The sequence below is a fragment of the Lynx rufus genome, unplaced genomic scaffold, assembly GCF_022079265.1.
Source record: "Lynx rufus isolate CCGP_SWC_20201006 ecotype Redwood Valley unplaced genomic scaffold, mLynRuf1.p SCAF_6, whole genome shotgun sequence".
Taxonomy (NCBI): Eukaryota; Metazoa; Chordata; class Mammalia; order Carnivora; family Felidae; genus Lynx; species Lynx rufus.
In genome coordinates, this window is record NW_025814878.1 from 98,896,676 (window position 1) to 98,919,731 (window position 23,056).

A 23,056-nucleotide genomic window follows, 5' to 3' on the forward strand; every position below is an offset into this window, starting at 1 on the left:
TATTGTAGATATTTCCTATTCCAGCTACTTAGAACTAAACCGGACTGCCTGGTAATGTTCATGTGTATGTATTTTTCCTACAGTACTATATGTCTTAGAGGAAAGACATGATGTGCCTTCTTCTCTGAATTCCCTAAGAATCTAGGCCAAGTCAATATATTTATTTTCTCAACAAATATTTATAAATTATTACTCAGGAAACTGGTATCATGCTAGTCTTGACATATAGCAATAATCTATAGAGATACAGTCCATTTTTCAAATACACATTTACTCACAATATCTATCACTACCACACTCAAGTTGCTCTCATTTTGACATCATCAATGGGAACAGGTAATAATTATAGGTATGCTGTCTCCCAGAATTAAAAATAGGATATTCACAGTAAATTATAGACTGTTATAGGATAACAATGAATTGTGTTGTACTAATAAAAAAACAAATGGACTAAGCAATTCTATTTATAAATAAATGAGTAGCAACTATGTGGATATAAGTAATTGAAATGTTAAATTAATAAGCTAAGCAAGACACAATGAAAACATGAATATAACAGTGAGAAAGATAGATCCGGGGCTGGATTTTGTAAACATTCAGAAGGGCAAACTGTCAGGAGTTAACGTTGATTGAACGTAACCATAAGAGTAAATCAGGCTAGGATGACTTCTAAATTCTGAAGTGTTTAGTTAGTGGTACTTGAACTAAAAGAACAGTACAAGAGAGTTAAAATAACGTCTGTGCATTGGGCACTTGGAATTTTAACACTGCCAGGGGAAAATGACACTCAGCACTATGAGACATGGCAGTTTGTTATAGTCTCAAAGGTTGGAATGAGAAATTTCAAGCCTCTTCGCAGGGGGTACAGAGAACTAACGTGTGATGCACATTGATCCTTGGTTTATCATCTTTTGACCAAATGTATTCTTGGTGTGATGAATTCATTCATTCCTTTAAATCTTGAAAACAACTAAGCATTGAAGAAAATGCATCTATTACTCATCTGCCATCTGTGAAGACAGACAATAAATACATCTTCAACCAAGGCCAGATAAGCCTGCTGCACTTGAAGCCACCGGTCTTGGATCAGGAATTCTGGGCATTTTCCTAAGACCTGTTCCTGTTACTCTTGTTGAATTTCTTCACTACAAACCATTTTGGAAGGGAAGAAGGGAAGGAACACTAAGTTTGTTTAACTAAACTAAGTTTGAACACTAGGTTTGTTTATAAGCAAACCTGCAAAAGGTCCTCTTTATGTAACCCTGAATACACTATTGTACCAGACTGGTATTGCACTGAAAACTTAAGGTATCTATGGCCTTTACCAATCTGCTCTTTAAATGCTGACCTGTGTTAATTCAGGAACTCTTGTATGAAAAGGAGCGGCTCCTTTTTCAGTCACCCCTTGCATTTTGAATCCTGGTATTATTTCCATCTTCTTCCTAGGGTTCAATTGTGGGAGCAGACATTTCCCTTCCTCAAGGGAAGGTGTGCAAGATTTTTTCCGCGCGCCATTGGAGGGGAGGCGGTTGTAGGAATTCAGTAAGCTGACGACTGCGCTGAGGGCACAAAGCCCGTGACGTAGCTCCTCGCTCACACCTGCTTGGATGAGTATCTTACTCTCGCTGTCCAAGCAGCGAGCAGCAGCCTCTCTCTGGCTCCGTCCACCCTGCAGGAAGATCTGGGCTCTGGAGCCAGGGTAAGACTTGCAGCAGTCTGGGAAAGGCAATGATCAGGGCCCGGGAGGTGGGGCGAAGACGAGAGAGAAAGATCTGTGGGGTGAGGAGTCTTCTGGTCCTCCGCGCCTCTTCTGGGACTCTGGTGGGCACATCGGCTGATCAGTGCAGATGCACGCAGAGTTTCGGTTTTGTTGCGTATCTCTGATCCACCGAGGACTTTCAACATGCCTCTTGATGTTTATCCAGTTGGAACTCTTTACCTGTCTTAAAAGATGAATCATTCCATTTACATGAAATGCTCTGATTCATAGCTGAAGCCTGAAGTCATTTGTCAATCAGGCCTTTCATGAGGTCAAATTAAGAACTTCAGTTTTTTATTTCTGTTTTGAATGCACTGTTATTAGGAACTATATATTGCAGGCAATTAGAATGATGGCTGTTGACTCTTCTGGACTACATGTCATCTACTGGCTTCCAGGAAAAGACATGAAGACATGTAGGTGTGACCCCAAATCCATGTAGTAAAAGGTTACTCTGCGGGTGACTACTTATAGAAATTATCTTCCAAAGAGTGTGTAAGGATTTGGGAATCTGGAAAATATACCGTGATACTCCAAGGAAGTCAGTCAGTCAGTAGTTAATTGAACTTGTTTAAGAAGCCCACTTCTTTGCTACTGTTTGAAGGAAATACCAAGATATCAAAATATAATCTGATCTCAGAAGGATTCTTGATGGGTAAGATCAAATAAATTAAAATTACTAATATTAGTAATACTAAACACAGTTAAGCTTTAGGTTTGTGACAGAGATGATTAATACTACTTATTTATGCTTTCCATCTTTATTTTAAATGTTGTCTTTTTTCCCCTATTCTAGGATTATGAAACTGATCATCATGCTCTTCCTACAGACACTGTAGAACCATGTCATCCCAGTCTTAAAACACCTGCAAGAAAGGGGACAGTACTTTTCCATTAGTAAGTAGCAAGGGGGAAAATGGCAGCCAACTTTTCAGCTCTGTATGAATGTGGATTTTGCCATTGCTTTCATTGATGCAACAAAGATGATTATAGGTTGGGTAAGTGACGGGGAGGGAACAGGAGAGTGGTAGGGAGGAATATGTGGCATCATAGTCTGTTGAATTATGGAATTGTGGATCATCTAATATAATCCCATTGAATGATTGAGCTATATAAAATTACCCAGCTAATGTGTATATCTATCAATGAGCTGATGAGGATGCAACAGTCCAGATGTTAGAACATTTTTTTTAAAGTTACAAGATTCCTAGTAGACCTGGGCCTTGAACATTTGAATCTCCGATGAGATTATGCTGATTTTTTTTCCTATGATACCCAGATGTAAAAACAGATCTTATGACACTTCTAAAATTAGAAATTGAGTCAAACAACATGCATTTATGGAAAGATCTTACAATCTCAGCAAACTATCACACATTGTAAAGGATCATCATAAAAATATTAATAATTTCCATTTACTGAATATTATATTGCAGACACTATGTTAGGTGCTTTATGTATGTTGTGCCACACCCTTTGCAAAGCAAAGCTGTTGATGTGATCGTCCCCATTTTACAGCAGAGAACCTTGACGCTCAGGATTTCTGAGAACTGATGGTTTCTAAAGACTATGTTTAATAAGCCATAGAAAGTTGCTAATTGGGAATTAAAAGCTGAGCCACAGAAGTTCAACTGTAAGGTAGGACCCTGGTTATCTTCACAATGATTAACCAGTCATCAGTGGTTATTATAAAAATACTAGGTCAAAAAAGCAGCATCTAGAAGAGGGGGCGGGGCTGGTTAGGGAGGGAAGGCATGCTGTATTAACTTGTGTTAAAAGCTGTATGGAAACTAAATAATATCAAGAGCAATGCCAGACAACTAGCAATGAAATTTGAATATATGGGTGTGAAAAATTCTGTTTCAGAAATCTATTCATTTAGGTTTACTTGCACAACCAGAATTTGCTAAAATATAAATAGATGTAACATGTATTGTGCTCTAAGGTCCTCTCCACCTCCCTTCTTTCTACAGATAAAGCAAATACTTCATCCTGCTCTGAGAACCAACAGTAAGTGATAACTCATTTATTTTAATGTGAACATTTATGTGTCAGTCATCTTTGTTTTTCCAGTGGTAAAAATAATATATTTAATACATTTATCTATGATTTTCAAAACATTATGGATAAATTTTTATTAAGAGAATCAAGTTAATTTTACTCTTTACTCATTTTATCAAGTTGAAACTCAAATTAATTCTTTACACTTCAGCTTAAAATAGATAATAGAATTTTCGTGTTTGACTTCGAAAAAATTATTCTGGAACCATCTTAACTAGAAGAAATGTAAATATGGCAAATTCCATATATTTTATACTTCCATATTGATAATTTTTGCTATGAACATGCATTGTCATGTATTAATACAGGTATTGTTAAAATAGGGATGAGTGCCTCCAGTGTGCTACAAAATGATTGCTTTTCTCAGGTGAAAACAATGTTCCTGTCAATGTGCATTGGCTTTGACCTTACTTGGTTGAAGGTTAATTTCTGAAGTTACTTAAGAACTTACCATTGGCATAGATAAATTAGCCTAATCTTCAATTTCTTCATCTGTAAAATATAGTCATACTAGCCAAGGTATGACAGTGAAATTAGACATCAAGTTTTGCATTGCACTGTCAATAAATGTTCACTCCTCTCCTTTTTGTGAGCACATTATTGAGGATAAAGGGAATGCAGGGAACAGGTATCAGTTGTCTACTATTTACCCATCAATAAGTCCTGAGAAGTACCACAGATAAATTGTTCAGAGTTTTCTTTCTCTTCAAGAATGTGGGAGTACCAATCTCACATGAAGAACACCAATCAATGTAGCATTCCCTCAGTTTACAAAGTTAGTAATTTATATGACTAACTGCCAGAAGATCAGTGCTTATTTAAGCTTTAGTGGGTTTGTCGCTTTGCCTAGAGGACCAAGAATTTTTTTTGACATACTGAGAAAGGACAACATGGGCCACCCAATGTTGAATGCCTTTTAAAAAGTTAGTGAATACATTAAACAACTTTTATACCAAATCATGAGTTCAGCAAATTTGGACAGGCTAGATTTTCAATATATTATTTGTATTTTATTTTTTTATACAGGGAAATTTGAGATATAGGCAAGTATAAGGAATAAAATCAAAATAATTTCTAATCCCTCTGCTGGGGAAATAACCACTAATAAAGTGTACATTTATTTCTGTATAATAGTAATCTTAGAATCTTGATTAAAGTCATATGTCAATAAAAGAACAAACAGTTCTGGTTTTTATAGAACACCAAGAGATGGTGCACATTGAAAATAAACTTTCCACAAAGATTGGGATTATTAATCAATACAGTATCAATTAACTCTGAAGAAATCTGGTTTTCCATATTTTTAATGGATTTTAATGGAGCAATAGAGCTGAGCAGAAACATGGTGATATATTCCTAACCTTTATTTTTTTTTTTATATGAAGTTTATTGACAAATTGGTTTCCATACAACACCCAGTGCTCATCCCAAAAGGTGCCCTCCTCAATACCCATCACCCACCCGCCCCTCCCTCCCACCCCCCATCAACCCTCAGTTTGTTCTCAGTTTTTAACAGTCTCTTATGCTTTGGCTCTCTCCCACTCTAACGTCCTTTTTTTTTTTTTTTTTTTTTTCTTCCCCTCCCCCATGGGTTCCTGTTAAGTTTCTCAGGATCCACATAAGAGTGAAACCATATGGTATCTGTCTTTCTCTGTATGGCTTATTTCACTTAGCATCACACTCTCCAGTTCCATCCACGTTGCTACAAAAGGCCATATTTCATTTTTTCTCATTGCCACGTAGTATTCCATTGTGTATATAAACCACAATTTCTTTATCCATTCATCAGTTGATGGACATTTAGGCTCTTTCCATAATTTGGCTATTGTTGAGAGTGCAACCAACAAAACTAAAAGGCAACCAACGGAATGGGAAAAGATATTTGCAAATGACATATCGGACAAAGGGCTAGTATCTAAAATCTATAAAGAGCTCACCAAACTCCACACCCGAAAAACAAATAACCCAGTGAAGAAATGGGCAGAAAACATGAATAGACACTTCTCTAAAGAAGACATCCAGATGGCCAACAGGCACATGAAAAGATGTTCAGCGTCGCTCCTTATCAGGGAAATACAAATCAAAACCACACTCAGGTATTCCTAACCTTTATAGGTATACTTCAAGAGCGTCAGACAAGTGTTTCAATTTATTTTTTATTGTCCCTATCAGTGACAAAGTTGATTCCACTATGATTTTGCTTGCACCAGATGAAATCTTGTTACATTTCTTATGAATTTGGGAATTACAGTTCCATTAAAATAGCCAAGATCATTACATTGTTTTTTCGTCATGGTCAGAGGTCTATGTACTACATATTTTAATGCAGAACTTTGCTCTCTTTGATTTACTTTCCAGCAATGGCTGTATTTCCGATAGTGTTGTTTCTGGCTGCTGTGCTGCTTCCGTCTTTACCCACAGAAGCAAAGGTAAAGTTAAATTGTAAAATCTTTCTAAAGCTATCCAGGTATCTTTCGGGATGGCTAGGTCCCTTGAGAGTAGAAGGGGCAAGAGTGGACATCACAAAGTACTGATTGGTAGCTCAGATCCCTTAACGCAATTATCTAGATGACATTCTAAGGCTGAGCTCTCCAATACAGCAGCCACTAGTCATATGTGGCTAATGAACACAATGTGGCTGTCCAAAACAAGATATACTGTAAGTATAAAATACACACTAGATTTTAAAGATGTAGTACTGAAAAAGAAGGAGGAGGAGGGGGAGAAAATATATTCAATAACTAACTTAGATATTCAATACTCGATGGAATTATATTTTAGATAATTAAATAATGTATTAGGTCTAAGGGCTGTTGTAAGAAATAAATGCAAGCTATGTGGCTTAGAACAATAGAAATTTATTCTGTCACAGTTCTGGAGACCTGAAGCTTAAAATTTAGATGTCGGCAGGGCCACACTCCCTCTGGAGGATCGAGAGGGAAGTCTGTTGTCTGTTTTTCTTTTAGCTTCAGGTGGCTTCCACCAGTCACTAGGATTACTAGGCTTGTGGCTATATCACTTACTCTCTACCTTCCCTTCTCCTTTCTGTGTCTCTTATAAGGGTACTTGTCATTCGATTTAGACCCTACTTGAATAATAATAATCTTGAATAATCCAGGATGATTTAATATTGAGATCCTAAACTTAATTATATCTACAAAGACTCTTATCTAGATAAGGTCACATGGACAGAATCTGGGGATTAGGATGTAGACATACAATTTTTGTAGACTTCTAGTCAACTCATTACAAATAAAATTTATTATTTAAAATAATGTGAATACATTAAAAAACCATACACCACAATAAAGTAGCATTTATTTCCAGGATGCAAGTGTGGTTCAATATTTGCAAAACAATCAATGTGAATCATCATGTGATTAAGAGAAAGGATAAAAAATAACAATAATTTCAATAATTCTAAAAAAAAATTTGACAAAGTACAACATCCTTTCATGATAAAAAGCCTTTGGAAAGTAAGTCTGGAGAGAACACAAGATAATAAAGGCCTTATGTGAAAACTCACAGCAACATCATACTCAATGGTGAAAAAATGAGAGCTTTTCCCCTTAGGTCAGGAATAAGATAAGAATGCCCTCTATCACCACTTTTTATTCCACATAGTAGTGCAAGTCCTCACCACAGAAATTAGACAACATAAAGAAATGAAAGGCATCCAAATTGGTAAGAAAGAAGTAAAACTCTCACTATTTGCACATGACAGAATACTATATATAGAAAACCTGAAAGACTCCACCAAAAAACTACTAGAACTGATAGGTCAATTCAGGAAAGTCACAAGATACAAAATCAATATACAGAAATCTGTTGCATTCCTATACATTAATAATGAAGCATCAGAACGTGAAATTGAAAAAACAATCTCATTTACAGTTGCACCAAAAACAATAAAATATTTAGGAATAAACTCAGCCAAAGACATGAAAGACCCATACTCTGAAAACTATAAAATGCTGATGAAAGAAATTCAAGAGGACACTAACAAATGGAAAGACATTCCATGCTCATGGGTTCGAAGAACAAATATTATTAAAATGTCTATATTACCCAAAGCAATCCACAGATTTCGTGCAAGCCCTATCAAAATACCAACAGCATTTTTCACAGAGCTAGAACAAGGCCCCTAAAATTTGTATGGAACCACAAAAGACCTCAAATAATGAAGCAATCTTGAAAAAGAAAAGCAAAACTGGAGGTATCACAATTTCAGACTTTAAGTTACATTACAAAGCTGTAGTAATTAAAACAGTATGGTACTGGCATAACAATAGACACATTGATCAACAGAATAGAACAGAAAACCCAGCAATAAACCCACAACTGATGGTCAATTAATTTTCAACAAAGGAGGAATGAATATACAATGGGAAAAAGACAGTCTCTTCAACAACTGTTGTTGGGAAAACTGGACAGTCACATGAAAAAGTATGAAACTGGACCACTTTCTTTCACCATACACAAAATTATAAACTCAAAATGGATTAAGGACCCAAATGTGACACCTGAAACCATAAAAATACTACAAGAGAGCACAGGAGGTAATGCCTCTGACATCAGCTGTAGGGACACTTTTCTAGATCTGTCTCCTGAGGCAAAGAAAGTAAAAGCAAAAATAAACTATTGGGACTACATCAAAACAAAAAGCTTCTGAACAGTGAAGGAATCAACACAACTAAAAGGCAGCCTAGAGAATGGGAGAAGACATTTGCAAATGGCATATCTGATAAAGGGTTAGTATCCAAAATATATAAAGAACTGATACAACTCAACATGCCAAAAACAAATAATCCAGGGGCGCCTGGGTGACTCAGTTGGTTAAGCATCTGACTTCAGCTCAGGTCCTGATCTCACTGTCTTTGAGTTTGAGTCCAGCCTCCGGTTCTGTGCTGACAGCTCAGAGCCTGGAGTCTGCTTCAGATTCTGTGTCTCCCTCACTGCCCCTCCCCAACTCACACTCTGTGTCTCTCACACTCAAAAATGAATAAATGTTTAAAAAAATTTTTAATAATAATCCAATTGAAAATGGACAGAAGAAGAGTGCTTGGGTGGTGCAGTTAAGTGTCCAACTTCGGCTCAGGGCATGATCTCTCAGTTCGTGGGTTCAAGCCTTGCATCAGGCTCTGTGCTGACAGCTCAAAGCCTGGAGCCTGCTTCTGATCCTGCATCTCCTTCTCTCTCTGCCCCTCCCTCATTCATACACAGTTTCTCTCTGTCTCAAAAAATAAATAAACAGTAAAAATTTTTTTTAAATGGACAGAAGACATGAACAGACATGTCTTTAAAAAAGACATACCAATGGTCAACAGACACATGAGAAGATGTTCAACATCACTCATCATCAGAGAAATGCAAATCAAGGCTGCAATGAGATACCACCTGACACCAGTCAGGATGGCTAAAATAAAAAAACACAAGAAACAAGTGTTGGAGAGGTTTTTGAGAAAAAGGAACCCTTGTGTACTGTTGGTGTGAATGCAAACTGGTGCAGACACTGTGGAAAACAGTATGGAGGTTTCCAAAAAATTAGAATTACCATGTGACTCAGTAATTTCACTACTGGATATTTACCCATAGAATATGAAAACACTAATTAGAAAATATATATGCACCCTTGCATATATCATTATTTACAATAGTCAAACTATGAAAGCAGCCCAAGTGTCCACTGATAAATGAATGGATAAAGAAGATATGGCATATATATATATATGTATATATATATATGTGCGTGTGTGTGTGTATATATATATATATATATATATATATTCAGCCATAAAGAAAAGAATTAAATTTTACCATTTGCAGTAACAGGGATAGATCTAGGGAGTATAATGCTAAGTGAAATAAGTCAGTTGGAGAGAGACAAATACCATATGATTTCACTCACGTGGAATTTAAGAAACAAAACAAATGAACAAAGGAAAAAAGAGTGAGCAAGCAAGAGAGAGAGAGAGAAACCAAGAAACAGACTCTTAACTATACAGAACAGATGGTTACCAGAGGGGAGGTGGGTGAGGAAATGAGGAAAATAGGTGATGGGGATTAAAGAGTACACTTATTGGGCCAGTTGGGTGGTTTAGTCAGTTAAGCATCTGATGCTTGATTTCAGCTCAGGTCATGATCCCAGTTTGTGAGATAAAGCTCCCCTTTGGGCTCAATGCTGACAATGCAAAACTTGCTTCGAATTCTGTCTCTCCCTCTCTCTCTCTCCCCTCCCCCTGTTTGCATGTTCTAAATAAATAAATAAATAAATAAACATTTAAAGAGTACATTTATCATGGTGAATAAGATATAAAAATATATATAAAAGAAATTAATATTACCTGCTTCTTATTTTACTTTTTTTAAATGTAACCACCAAAAAGTTAAAATTACATATTATGCTTGAATTGTTTTTCTAATGGACCCATGGTCTATGATTTAAAAAGTAAATGATAGGGGCGCCTGGGTGGCGCAGTCGGTTAAGCGTCCGACTTCAGCCAGGTCACGATCTCGCGGTCTGTGAGTTCGAGCCCCGCGTCAGGCTCTGGACAGATGGCTCGGAGCCTGGAGCCTGTTTCCGATTCTGTGTCTCCCTCTCTCTCTGCCCCTCCCCAATTCATGCTCTGTCTCTCTCTGTCCCAAAAATAAATAAAAACGTTGAAAAAAAAATTAATTAAAAAGTAAATGATAGTCTTCTCCCCACAAGATCTTTTCTTATTTACTTTTTAAAATTCATATCAGTGTGATCTCAAAAAGAAATTAACAATACCATAACCCTAAATTAACACAACTTCATGTATCACCATGTTTAATTTTCATCATTACTGTATGGTAAAAATATACCAATTTTTTACATTAAAAAAATGTACAACCTCTTGGGGCACCTGGGTGGCTCAGTCGGTTGAGCGTCCAACTTCGGCTCAGGTCATGATCTCACGGTCCATGAGTTCAAGCCCCACATTGGGCTCTGTGCTGTCAGTTCAGAGCCTGGAGTCTGCTTTGGATTCTGTGTCTCCCTCTTTCTCTGCCCCTCCCCACTCATGCTCTGTCTCTCTCTATCAAAAAATGAATAAACGTTAAAAAAAATGTTTTAAAATGTACAACCTCTAAAGGTCTTAGTGTTTGTTTTGCTTTGTTATTCATGCTCATAGACTTGGTATGTGAGAGCCCTACTCTTGAACTCAACTCTTACAATTAGAATAAGCTACTTTGAAGATGTGGTGTATATATACAATGGAGTATTACTCAGCAATCAAAAAGAATGAAATCTTGCCATTTGCAACTACGTGGATAGAACTAGAGGGTATTATGCTAAACAAAATTAGTCATAGAAAGACAAATATCATATGACCTCACTCATATGAGGACTTTAAGACACAGAACAGATGAACACAAGGGAAGGGAAGCAAAAATAATATAAAAACAGGGAGGGAGACAAAACATAAGAGACTTAAATATGGAGAACAAACAGAGGGTTACTGGAGGGGTTATGGGAGGGGGGATAGGCTAAATGGGTAAGGGGGATTAAGGAATCTACCCCTGAAATTATTGTTGCACTATATGCTAACTAACTTGGATGTAAATTAAAAAAATAAGATATAATAAGCTACTTTGCTTAAATAATCCCAAGAACAAAATCCATCATCCTTTTCAATGATTAGAGGGTATGTGTCCATATAAAGTGTCTATCTCTTGATCAGAAAATCTCTGAATGTGAGAAGCTCTGGTCGTTGCTGTTTCCCCACCTTTCTTTAACCCTTCTCTTATAAGAGGACATCCAAGGACCACAGAATGCTAGGACTAGAACTCATCAGACCAGAGAATCCTGACACTGGGTCAAAACTCATTTGGCATTCCGTAATACAGATTTTAAGATTCCTTTAAACTCCAAGATGAACCTTGAGCTCCACCCTTATCCTATCTGCTGCAGCCCGATCGAATATGAATGAATGTGTCTTAATGTTCCTATTGTGTGCCTTTGTGGTTATAAAATATTATCACTTATATGTCTATAAAAAGCATAGAGAAGGTGAAGAAAACCATATGGGGCAGAAGGTATGTAAAGAATCTTATTAGCAAACATTTAGTGATTCAAAAGAGCAAAATATATCTCTCTTTTAAATAATTTTGTAAATGAAGACCAGGAAATGACCAGAGATATAACAAAGGATTGGGAAGGACCATTAAAGGAGAAAAAGCACATTAAGAGTTCCTTGAAACTAGAAATTGGCGTCTGTGGCCTCAGAGGAGGTTTTAAGTTATCATGCCATGAATTTTATTCTCATTCTTGAAGCTTCAAGTTACTTCTTTTCTATTTGTCATAGCTTTGGCTCAGGTCCATTGGCAATTCTTAACAACTACTATGAGCCTGAACTGAATGCTCTTTAAAGTGATCTTTGTTCCTTCAAATTAACTTAGCCCCCACCATACGCAATTTTAACAAATGTTAAAAAGATAACCTTAATTTTATTTTTCTTTAGGATCCATCCTTTACTGCTTTGTTAACCACTCAAACTCAAATCCAAAAAGAGATTGTAAATAAACATAATGAATTAAGGAAATCCGTTTCTCCACCTGCCAGCAACATGCTGAAGATGGTAAGAAGCAGTGATAAAGCCTAGTGGTATCAATCAGTGGTGGTAAGAGCAGGGAGCTGGTACTGGCATTTCTTAAGAACCTTGTGACTTACAAAGTTTTATGTCTGTTTTGCTATTTAATTTGAACTGCACTATGAGCAAAATAGAAATTAATTTTCCTTTGTAATGGTTAAATGATTTGTCAACGTTATAAGCCTTATTAAGTTGGGAAGGGCAAAAATTAGAAGCCAAATCTTCAGACCTCAAATGTGAAGCCATTTTGTTCACTATCCACTTTAGTCTAAGATAATGGAGTCCCCTTTCCCTCATATATTTTATTTTTTGTAAGTAATCTCTGTGCCCATGTGGGGCTCAAACTCAGGACTCCAAGATCAAGAGTCATATGCTCTACCAACTGAGCCAGCCAGGCACCCCCTCGGAGTCCCCTTTCCTTCAAAATCAGTGCCATTTAGGGTAGATAACAGCCGCTTTCCAGGGAATCGTCCAAAAAAGCTAGATATCTCTCATTTGAATGTAATGGGCTATGACTGAAATTGGGAACAATCTAGGCCTATTCATTACTAAGGAAATATAATTCAAGACTTCACATGTTGAGTATTTAGAGTAGCCCCATTACTAAAAATCCTATGTGTGGTTCCTGTACAATCATAAATTGCCAGATATTATTTTATTAGATATTTCTCTCAGTAGACACTTCATTTATGAACTTTTCATGTAGAAATTGGCACTGGAGCAGATACACACACACACACACACACACACACACACACACACACCCCTAACAAATAGGTCTTCTGATACCACTGACAATTAGATAATATACCTAGAGAAGTTTAAAGTAGTGCAAATCAACTGACCAAGTATGTTATAAAGCATATGCTTCTTTGGAGTTGAATCTCTAAGTGTATTTTTTTCTTGTGACATTTAGGAATGGAACAGAGAAACAGCAGCAAATGCCCAAAAATGGGCAAACAAGTGCACTTTAGAACACAGCAATGCAGAAGACCGAAAAACCAGTACGTAAATGAGCAAATATCTGTTAAATAAGTGAACAAATAAAATAATATTGCAAAATATTATGGAACATCAAATAGAATGGAACATTCTGGGACCTTGTAAGAAGATCTACTAAATAAATGTTGCTTATACTGCTCTTCTTAAAATCAAAGTATCTGTATAGGGAGACATCCTTATAAGTACCATTTTGTGCTTTTGATTTTTTACATTATGCAAATAATTTCTGAAGGAACACTTCATTTGTCCCTCTTAACCAGCTCATGAGTCAACAGTCAACAGTCATCATTTCTCTAACTTTAAAGATTAGGGACATGGGAGAAATGACCTAAGAGCACATTCTGAAGTTGTATAGCCAGGCTTATTGATTTCTAATCCACTGCCATTTTTGTGATATTGTGTAAGTGTTTGGCATTTTGATATCTCTTCTTTTATATTTATAAAATATACTAAATTGTTATTTTTTCCCTGAATTTTACTCTGAAAATACTTAAAGCTTTTAAAATCATGATGAATACTTTGCATATATTGATTAAGTTTTCAAGTTTTGCTAACTACTTTGTATGGACTGTGGGCTTATTTGCATAGATAATATATTATACTCAAAAACTATACAATATCTTATCAAGGGTTATAAAAACTATGAAAGAAAAATACTTTTATGCATAAATCTTACATAAAGTAATTATTTACATTATCAAACATAATACATTTAGGCAACTCAGTTTGAAAGTAATGAATTTTTACCTGTATTTTCATTATAATTATCGCTTATATTGTTGATGCTAATCTGTTAAAAATTATGAAGAGAATGATGGTTTTCAGTAGAAGATGAAAACAAATGTTCTTAATGATACAAATCTACATGGTTAGAGTCTTAGTTTATTTTTTCCATATTGAAGGTGATAGCCAAGAATATCTTATACTTGCTTTAAGCAGTATGTAGACCTTATATTTCAAGCTACCAAAATGTAAATATTATTTGAGATCTTGAAAAGATAGAGAAGGGGCACCTGGGTGACTCAGTCGGTTAAGCATCCGACTTCGGCTCAGGTCATGATCTCACAGTTAGTGAGTTCGACCCCTGCGTTGGGCTCTGTGATGACACCTCAGAGCCTGGAGCCTGCTTCGGATTCTGTGTCTCATTCTCTCTCTGCCCCTCCCCCACTTGTGCTCTGTCTCTCTCTGTCTCTCAAAAATAAGTAAAAATGTAAAAACAAAATGTAAAAAAAAAGAAAAGATAGAGAAAATTTCTGGGCAGCAAGGCACTTCTTTCTCTCTTTTAATTTTATAATGGTAAGAATACTTAACATGAGACCTACACCTTTAACAAATAGTTAAATGTACTATACAATATTGTTGTCTAGGTAAAATGTTGCATAGAAGAATTTATTCATCTGAAATTATTCATCTTATTTATCTGAAACTTTATGCCCATTGATTGGTGACTTCTCATTTCTCCTTTCCCCCATCCCTGGCTACCACTATTCTACTCTTTGATTCTATGAATTTGACTATTTTAGGTACTTCTTGTAAATGGAATCATGTAGTAGTTGTCTGTCTATGACTGGCTTATTTCAGTTAACATTTTCAAGATTCATCTATATTTTCTCACCCAAATGTAGAATTTCCTTCCTTTGTAAGGATGAGTGACATCCATTGTATGTATATGTGTCTTTTTGTTCATCCATTCATCTGTCCATGGATTTTAGGTTGTTTCCACATGGTGGCTATTGTGAATGGTGCTGCAATGAACATGAGAATGCTAATATCTCTTTAAGAACCTGATTCCAGTTATTTTGGATAAGTACTCAGAAGTGGTATTACTGGATCATTTGGTAATTCTAGTTTTAATTTTTTGAAGAACCCCTGTACTTTTTTCCATAGCACCTATACCATTTTTATTTCCACCAAAAGTGTACACCATTCAAATTTCCCCACATTCTTCACTCATTGCCCTTTCTCCACCCATCATAAACATCCTTATCGATATAAGGTGATATCTCATTATTTTGATTTGCATTTCCCTGATTAGCAACATTGAGCACCTTTTCATATACCTGTTGGTCATTTGTATATCTTTGGAGAATGTCTATTCAAATTGTGGTCAGAAAAGATCCATATCAATTCCTCAGGCAGGCCCCTGAAAACAAAGGATCTTTGGGCATTCCAGCCAACTCTTTCCCTATCCAGGAAGAGGCTAGAAGCTTGTGATTTTTATCTCCTCACTCTATGCTGAACAAGGAGGGAAGCTATGGCAAATCTTTATTCTCATGAGCCCCACATCTTGTTATGTGAGGTCTGTTAACATTCTCAGAGAGGCAAGTCAGAAGTCAGTCCTTTGAGCAGCATCTGGAAAATTTGTGGCCCTGGATGCCCAGACCAACTCTTTCCCACCTTTGGGAGAAACAGGCTCTGTTTCTGAGAAAGGAAGAGGAGCCATGGCATCTACCAATCCAAACCACCATCTCTATTGTCCCCAGGGGGCAAGACTGTGACTGTGCCAAACCTGTCAGAGCTCCAAGAATACCAAGCCATATGTGAGTTCTTTGGGCAGCCTTGGAGAAATTCAGGCATTAGACACACCAGTCAAGACTTTGTTTCCCAAGGAGGAAACTGAGAACTATCATTTTTCATATGTTTGCTCTGTGCTGAGCCAGGGAGAGGAGATATGGTATCTACCAGCCCCAGACACTATCTCCATTCTCCTCCAGGTGGCTAGCCTGTGCCTGACTACCAGAGCTCCAAGACTAACAAGACAGAAGCCACCCATCTGGGAAGTTTTCTTTGGGAAAGGTTGGGTGGCTGGACACATAAACCAATTCTTTCCTTCCCTGGGAGAAGCTGGGAGACATGGGATTTCTTCCTGATCATATGGCAGGCACTGTGCTGAGGGTAGATATTCTAGCAAGAGGGTGTCCCAATTTCCCTACAGGCTTCAGTGAGTCTGGGCTCATATTTTTCCAGAGTATAGAAGACTTTCCATTAGTTTTGGAATTCTCACAAGGGCAATTTGTTTGGGAATTGTTGCTGAATCAGTGTGTTTGTTAGGGGAAGGAGAATCCGGGCTTCCTATCCTGCCATCTTGCTGATGTCACCCTGCAAGGTTTTTCTTACCAAATCTTCCTCAGAAGATTTGGCCTTATGACATTCTGATTCATTGATTAAGGGAGGATCCAAAAACTTTCAAAACTTCCATCCCCCCCTGATGTCAGTTGCCTCTTAACTGGTGCTCTTAAAATCACTTCTAGATCTTTTTATCCAAGTTCACACAAAATCATAATCATAATCATAATCATAATCATTTACTCAGAGTCCAGTATATGAAAAATCTCTGGTGAGGGTGAACAAGAAGAGGAAAAGTATAAAAGTTGGTCACTGCTTTTTGCAAATTTACAATACAAAGCTGAGAGCATAGAAGATATTACACATGTGAATTTAGCATGAAAAAGAATGCATTTTTGGCAATCCAGAGGATTTTTAAAGCATACGGTCTTCTCAACCTACTCAAAGTTGTACATGATGAGGCCAGCCTTAGCATGCTAGACATATCTGTCTTCTATTCAACTTTATAGCTGATAAGGACAGAAGTCCTTTTATTATGTATTAACAGTTGGCAAGTATAGGCACTATGTTTAAAAGGCAACCTTGTGTTCCTATAGTTGGTTGCTTTTGCCATTGCATACTTTATTGCTTCCTCATGAATGATGTTTCTCTTTAGGTACAAAATGTGGTGAGAATCTCTATATGTCAAGTGACCCTGCTTCCTGGTCGAATGCGATCCAAAACTGGTATGAGGAACGCAATAATTTTGTCTATGGTGTAGGACCTAAGAGTTCCAGTTCAGTTGTTGGACATTACACCCAGGTAAGAGAAACAAATGAAAACACTTTTGCCACAAATGCTCTAATATAGAAAGCATCTTTAAATTATGACCAAGCCCTGGGGCGCCAGGTGGCTCAGTCAGTTAAGTGTCTGACTCTTGATTTCGGTTCAGGTTCATGAGATCGAGCCCCATGTAGGGCTCTGAGCTGACAGCGTGGAGACTGCTTGGCATTCTCTCTCTTCCCTCTGTCTACCCCTTCCCCACTTGTGTGTGTTCTCTCTCTCTCTCTCTCTCTCTCTCTCAAAATAATTAAATAAATTTTAAATTATGACCAAGCCCAATATTTAATTTGGGTAAGAGCCTGACTAGATAGAATAGTCCTAGCATTAGCTGGTACTTCATCTAGAGCTGTCTTTTTCCCCCATAGTTTGCAAAACTCTTGGTAAGAAAGCATACTCCATTCTTTTTCTAAATTAGGATTGGATAAAATAGTGAATGCATGTTAAAATTTAATATTTTAAAATTTGTGACTTGGTTTCAATAATTGAACTAAATATTTCCATAAGGTATTTGGCTACAAACTATAATAGTACCATGTTTTCAGTTTTACATTTGTTATTATTTTTTCAATATTTTCTATCTTCTTTAATGTACTCTCCCATATTCCTTTTTGGATTTGTAGCTTGTCTGGTATTCCTCTTTCCACGTTGGATGTGGAATTGCCTATTGTCCCAATCAAGAAAATTTAAAATACTACTATGTTTGCCAATATTGTCCTGCGTAAGTATATACTTTAGAGTTTAACACAATAATCCTATGTGCAGTTTAATATTTTGAAATTCTTATGGAATAAACAAACTGGGATATAAAACACATTTCAGTAAAGGGAAGGAAGGAATTTTTTTTCATTTTTTAAAATTCATGCATAGTTGATCCACAATGTCATATTAGTTTTAGGTATATAACATAGTGACAAGTCTATACCTTATGCCATGCTCACAAGTGTAGCTATCATCAGTCACCATGCTATTACATGCTATTACAATACAATTGACTATAGTCCCTATGCTGTACCTTCTATCCCCATCACTTATTTATTCCATAACTGGAAGTTCATACCTCCCACTCCTCTTTACCCATTTTACCCATCCCCCACCCCCTTATACCTATGGTCTGTTTCTGCTTTTTGCTTATTTGCCTGATTTGTTTTTTAGAATCCCCATATAAGTGAATCGTGTGCTATCTGTCTTTCTCTGTCTAACTTATTTCACTTAGCATAATACCCTCTAGGCCTATCCAAAAGGGATAAATCTTTAGAAATGCCTTTTAAGTCGTGATACATTCAATTATCAGAGAAGAGACCACATTCTAAATTCCAAGTGTAAAATCTGAAACTCTCTTTCCTTAATGTGACATCTTTTCTCTCAGTGACCTTTCCCTTAGGCTCACAGCTATAATGAGGGAAAGCGTGGGTAGTGTGCATTTCTGTAGATTTGATGTCATTAGTTCTCACTAACTTCATACTCTAGGAAGGTGGCAGCCTGATGGCTAAGCAATGGATGGTAGTGGACTGGGAAACTGGGAATGGCTGATTGTGATTTCAGCTCTTTCTGCTAAAATGTTCCCACCCCTGCTTATCTAAAATGCTGCCTGTGTTATTACCATCACAGATGACTCATTCATTGGCTCTCAAAGGTGTTTTCAAGAGATCTTTAATGTATTTCGGAGTCCAGGAGAGAAGAACATCCTTAATCCTTGTTTTTCAGAAGTTTGCACAAAATCTCCATAATGAACCATTCTTTAAGGTCCTGACTTGCAGCAGGAAATGTGTTCTTTCATCAAAGATTATGTTTGAACTTACCCAAAATAAATTCTGTGGATATACTGAAGATCTAATCTCAGCATATCTGTTAACCTTAATTTCTTTAAATGTTTGAAATTCCTTGCCACCAGGGACAGGAGACCCCTAAAACCAAGCTTCCTTCGGGTTTTATTTTGAGACTGTTGATAACCCAAGTATATGGATCTCCCGTTTGAGAAGTATGACTTCCAATGCCATCTTCCTGCAAGCACCTATGAGGGTTTAGTAGAAAGAATTGAAAAGTTCTTAGGAGAATGCATCCAAATTCACTGTCTGGCTATAAGAGAGGAGGGTCTGACGCCAGGTATCTGAAGTGAGAGTTGGAGTGAATAATGAGGGGAAGCAGGGGTGAGAGCACTTTCGGAACATGTTTGTGTCTAGTTCACATTTTTCCAGGGGCTCACACACATTCAGATATATCCTGTGTAGGGCCTGAGATTCAAATGCATGGCCTTGTGTCTTTGTCCCACTTGACACTATTGATATTTGGACTCCCTTGTATTTCAAATGAATTAAATGGCCAATAGGTAATGATCACAAGCGAGTTATAAGTTAGTCACTATAATGTGATTACACTCTGGATATTCATGCTTCTCAAAACTTTTTTTTAATTAACGTTCCCTTTTTAGTAAATAAAAATCTTTCACATACTGCCTCTAGAAATTCACAAACCTTCTTTTCCTTCCCTGTCTGACAAGCACACACACCACTAACTACTTAAATATTACTACTCTCATTCTAAAAGTAAAATGTATATATATGTGTGTCTGTCTGTGTGTGTGTGTGTGTGTATATATATATATATATATATATATATATATATATGAAATTTGGTATTTTATTATGTTTCAAATAAAAATGATATTGTAATATTAAATATTCTTTTCCAAACTATAATCCCTATGTTCCAGAGGCTCTTTTGTCTCTCTTGGCGGATATGCTGTATTCCCTAGCACTCACATTGGGGGTACTGTCTTAACAAATTTGACCATGTCTAGTGGGAGATGAAAAGTGTTGCCACATTGAAATATACTCTAAAAACTTTACACTCCCATTAATGTGATTTAGTTGCTCAGATTGAAAAATTATAGTCAAGGACATGGGTCAATATGTGAAGTATTTTCTTAATTTGAATGTTACCTGAATTACTCACTGGGAATTATATTTTTTCAGTTTTGTTAACATACCTAAAGGCATTTAATAGTCATGCATATTTGGTAATTTATACTGCTTTGGGGGAGTATAAACTAATCTGTAAAGTGAAGTTATTTGACATTATGTATTTTAAATTCCAGCGGTAACAATGTGAGTAAAAAGAATACCCCTTACCAGCAAGGAACACCTTGTGCCAGTTGCCCTGGTAACTGTGAGGATGGACTATGCAGTAAGTTTGAAGTGATTACCTTGCTATTATAAGAAACAGTTGATGTTTTATTTTATTTTTATGGGTTAAGAAATCTCCTAAAGGAACCAATTTAAATAGTATCCTTATGCAAAAGACAAATATGTTACTTAACAGACTGTGTTTATGTAAATATTTTACACAGTTTATTTAGTAACCTACACATTACTTGCAGTGAAAATATTACCACATGTAAGATAATGAAAGATCTACCATCAATGTGTTTTTGTGACTATGCAAAGCTCATTAATATTAACTATACATATTTCTGGTAAATAGTTCATTTCCTCAAAGTTAGTATCTTTATACCGAAAGTCTTATTTTGAAATGTAAATCTATGGGTGTAAGATCACATTATAGCTCAATCTAGACAGACAAATGAAATATTATTTTTTGTGTGCTAATGAGTTCATCATGCTGATTTCCTCTTTTTCCTGTAGTATAATTGAAATCACAGTGTTTAACTTAATAATTACTCTCCCTGTGTTTTGATAGTAGTTCACTGCATATTTTTAATGGCAAAATCAAATCTGTATGTAGCACTGACTTGTAGACCCACAAAAATATTGTTGCAACAGGAGAGAATTTAAAAAAATATCATATATATGATTTCTAAAGTTGTAATGAAGTAAAAATAGCTGTTAGCTCTTTATAGTTGGGATGCTTGGATTAAAATTATTATGAATAAGAGTTGAATAAATATCATTTGTTGAGATTTTTACCTTTCAAGTACATTCACCTTTAGTTAGCATTCTTACTGACTGAATTATATAGGTATAATTCATAATATTGATTGAATTAAAGCTATAAATCAACTAATGAAGAAAAAAGGGTTACATATTAACAACTCTTCTGAATGCTATTTGCTAAGAAGCATGGAATTTATCCTGTTATCAATAAGCACTCAACTGAAAGGTTTTAAACAGAAGAGTGACAGGGCCAGAACCATGTTTTATAAAGAGCTTCCTAACAATAATATGTAGAAACAATTGGATGGAAGCCAGCTAGAAAATTGTTGAAAACTATGGGTTAAAAAAAAAAAAAAAAAAAAGATGTCTTTACTGCATTACTGACAAAATGAATGAGATAATTGGACAGGGTTGGAAAACAAGGAATAGAATAGCCAGGGTTTGTTACCCGTCCTGGTTGAATGCTGGTCTGAAGTAGGAAAGATGAAGTTCTGACTGATCCAGTCTCGGCCTAAATTACTGAGTAGTCAGAGAGCCATTTGTCTGAGATTGTGGGAGGGGTACAAGGAGACCATACCCAAGAATTGTCAACCTTGTGAGCAGTATGATGAGTAGCTTGAAATTTATTGAGTTTGGGGAGGATCCAAGAAATACCAGAAGGAAAAAGTGCATATTATCATTGTTTTGCATCTTTATCTTCCCATAGATATCTGTTTCTCCAGAAAGAAAGCTTTGGAGTCTGAAACAGTGCTATTGAAGAGTATGAAATGAAGGAAATATTCTCTATCAGCATATGTCTTACAAGTAGCCATTAGTCACATGTGACCTTTGAACACTTGAAATGTGGCTAGTAAGATTAAGGGACTAAATTTTTTACTTTAGTTTAGAATAATTTAAATTTCAATAGCTACATGTGACTAGTGGCCCCTACATTAGACTGCAGGTGTAGAGAGATTTATTTATATTCATTTTACTCTTTTGGCTAAGGGAGAAAAGTAGGTCAATTCATTTAGAAACATGACCAAATTCAAAATAAAAAAGTGTTAGATTGATCAATGAGCTTGACTAAGGCACCTGATATGTCCCTTAAGAAAGGAAAAGCCCATCATTGTGTAAGTGATGTTGACTTGTTTTGTCCAGTCTCCTACCCATCTCATGCACTTTGAATGTGTGGATTGTTTTGCTGCTACTAAGGAATATGATAATGAGGTAAATAATTTGTTTTTGTCACAGCCAATAGTTGCGAGTATGAAGATCTCCTTAGTAACTGTGATTCCTTGAAGACAACAGCCGGCTGTGGACATGAATTGCTTCAGGAAAAGTGCAAGGCTACTTGCCTGTGTGAAAACAAAATTTACTGAGACGCCCAGTATGCATTGCAAAACTAAGTGAAGAGGGCTGCATCATTTAGTTAATACATATCGCAGGGGATTTTAGGCATGTTAGTTACAAATATGGTTCCACACAGTAATGCATTTTTTTCTCCTGGATCTTTATAGAAATCTCTTTCATACAGTGATTTACAAAAGCAGCATAGTCTATGATGACAACTTCGGACTTTGATAGCAATTTGGTACTTTAAACTTAATGAATTGAATCAAGTTGAGAATTTTGAAAGTTGTATAATCATAGACTTTTGGTCACTGAAAGGGATCAGAATGGAGAAGTACGTTTCTTGAAACATCATGCAAAAAAAAAAAAAAACTATAACATCACTGTCATTCCTACTACATGAATTTTTTCTTGAATAAAGTTTAAAATTCAAAGATTGACATGTACCTTTGTCTTATGGCTTCCTCTTTAAACAAAAGTAATCACGTTTTAGAATAAAAAAATGACTCTTG

General features: G+C 36.2%; 1 protein-coding gene across 2 annotated transcripts; it reads left to right on the forward strand.

The window, feature by feature from the left end:
* The first annotated feature begins 3,738 nt into the window (after positions 1-3,738).
* LOC124528935 (cysteine-rich secretory protein 2-like) lies at positions 3,739-22,573 on the forward strand. 2 transcript variants are annotated; one of them, XM_047102815.1, is made up of 8 exons: positions 3,739-3,769; positions 6,123-6,249; positions 12,304-12,420; positions 13,349-13,436; positions 17,156-17,301; positions 17,943-18,040; positions 20,417-20,505; positions 22,446-22,573. In XM_047102815.1, the coding sequence occupies exons 2-8, from the start codon at positions 6,181-6,183 to the stop codon at positions 22,571-22,573; spliced, it is 735 nt and encodes a 244-aa protein (XP_046958771.1). In that variant the 5' UTR covers positions 3,739-3,769; positions 6,123-6,180. The 2 variants fall into 2 exon arrangements, with proteins under 2 accessions (XP_046958771.1, XP_046958772.1); XM_047102816.1 differs by having other exon boundaries at positions 6,179-6,249.
* Positions 22,574-23,056: the final 483 nt, after the last annotated feature.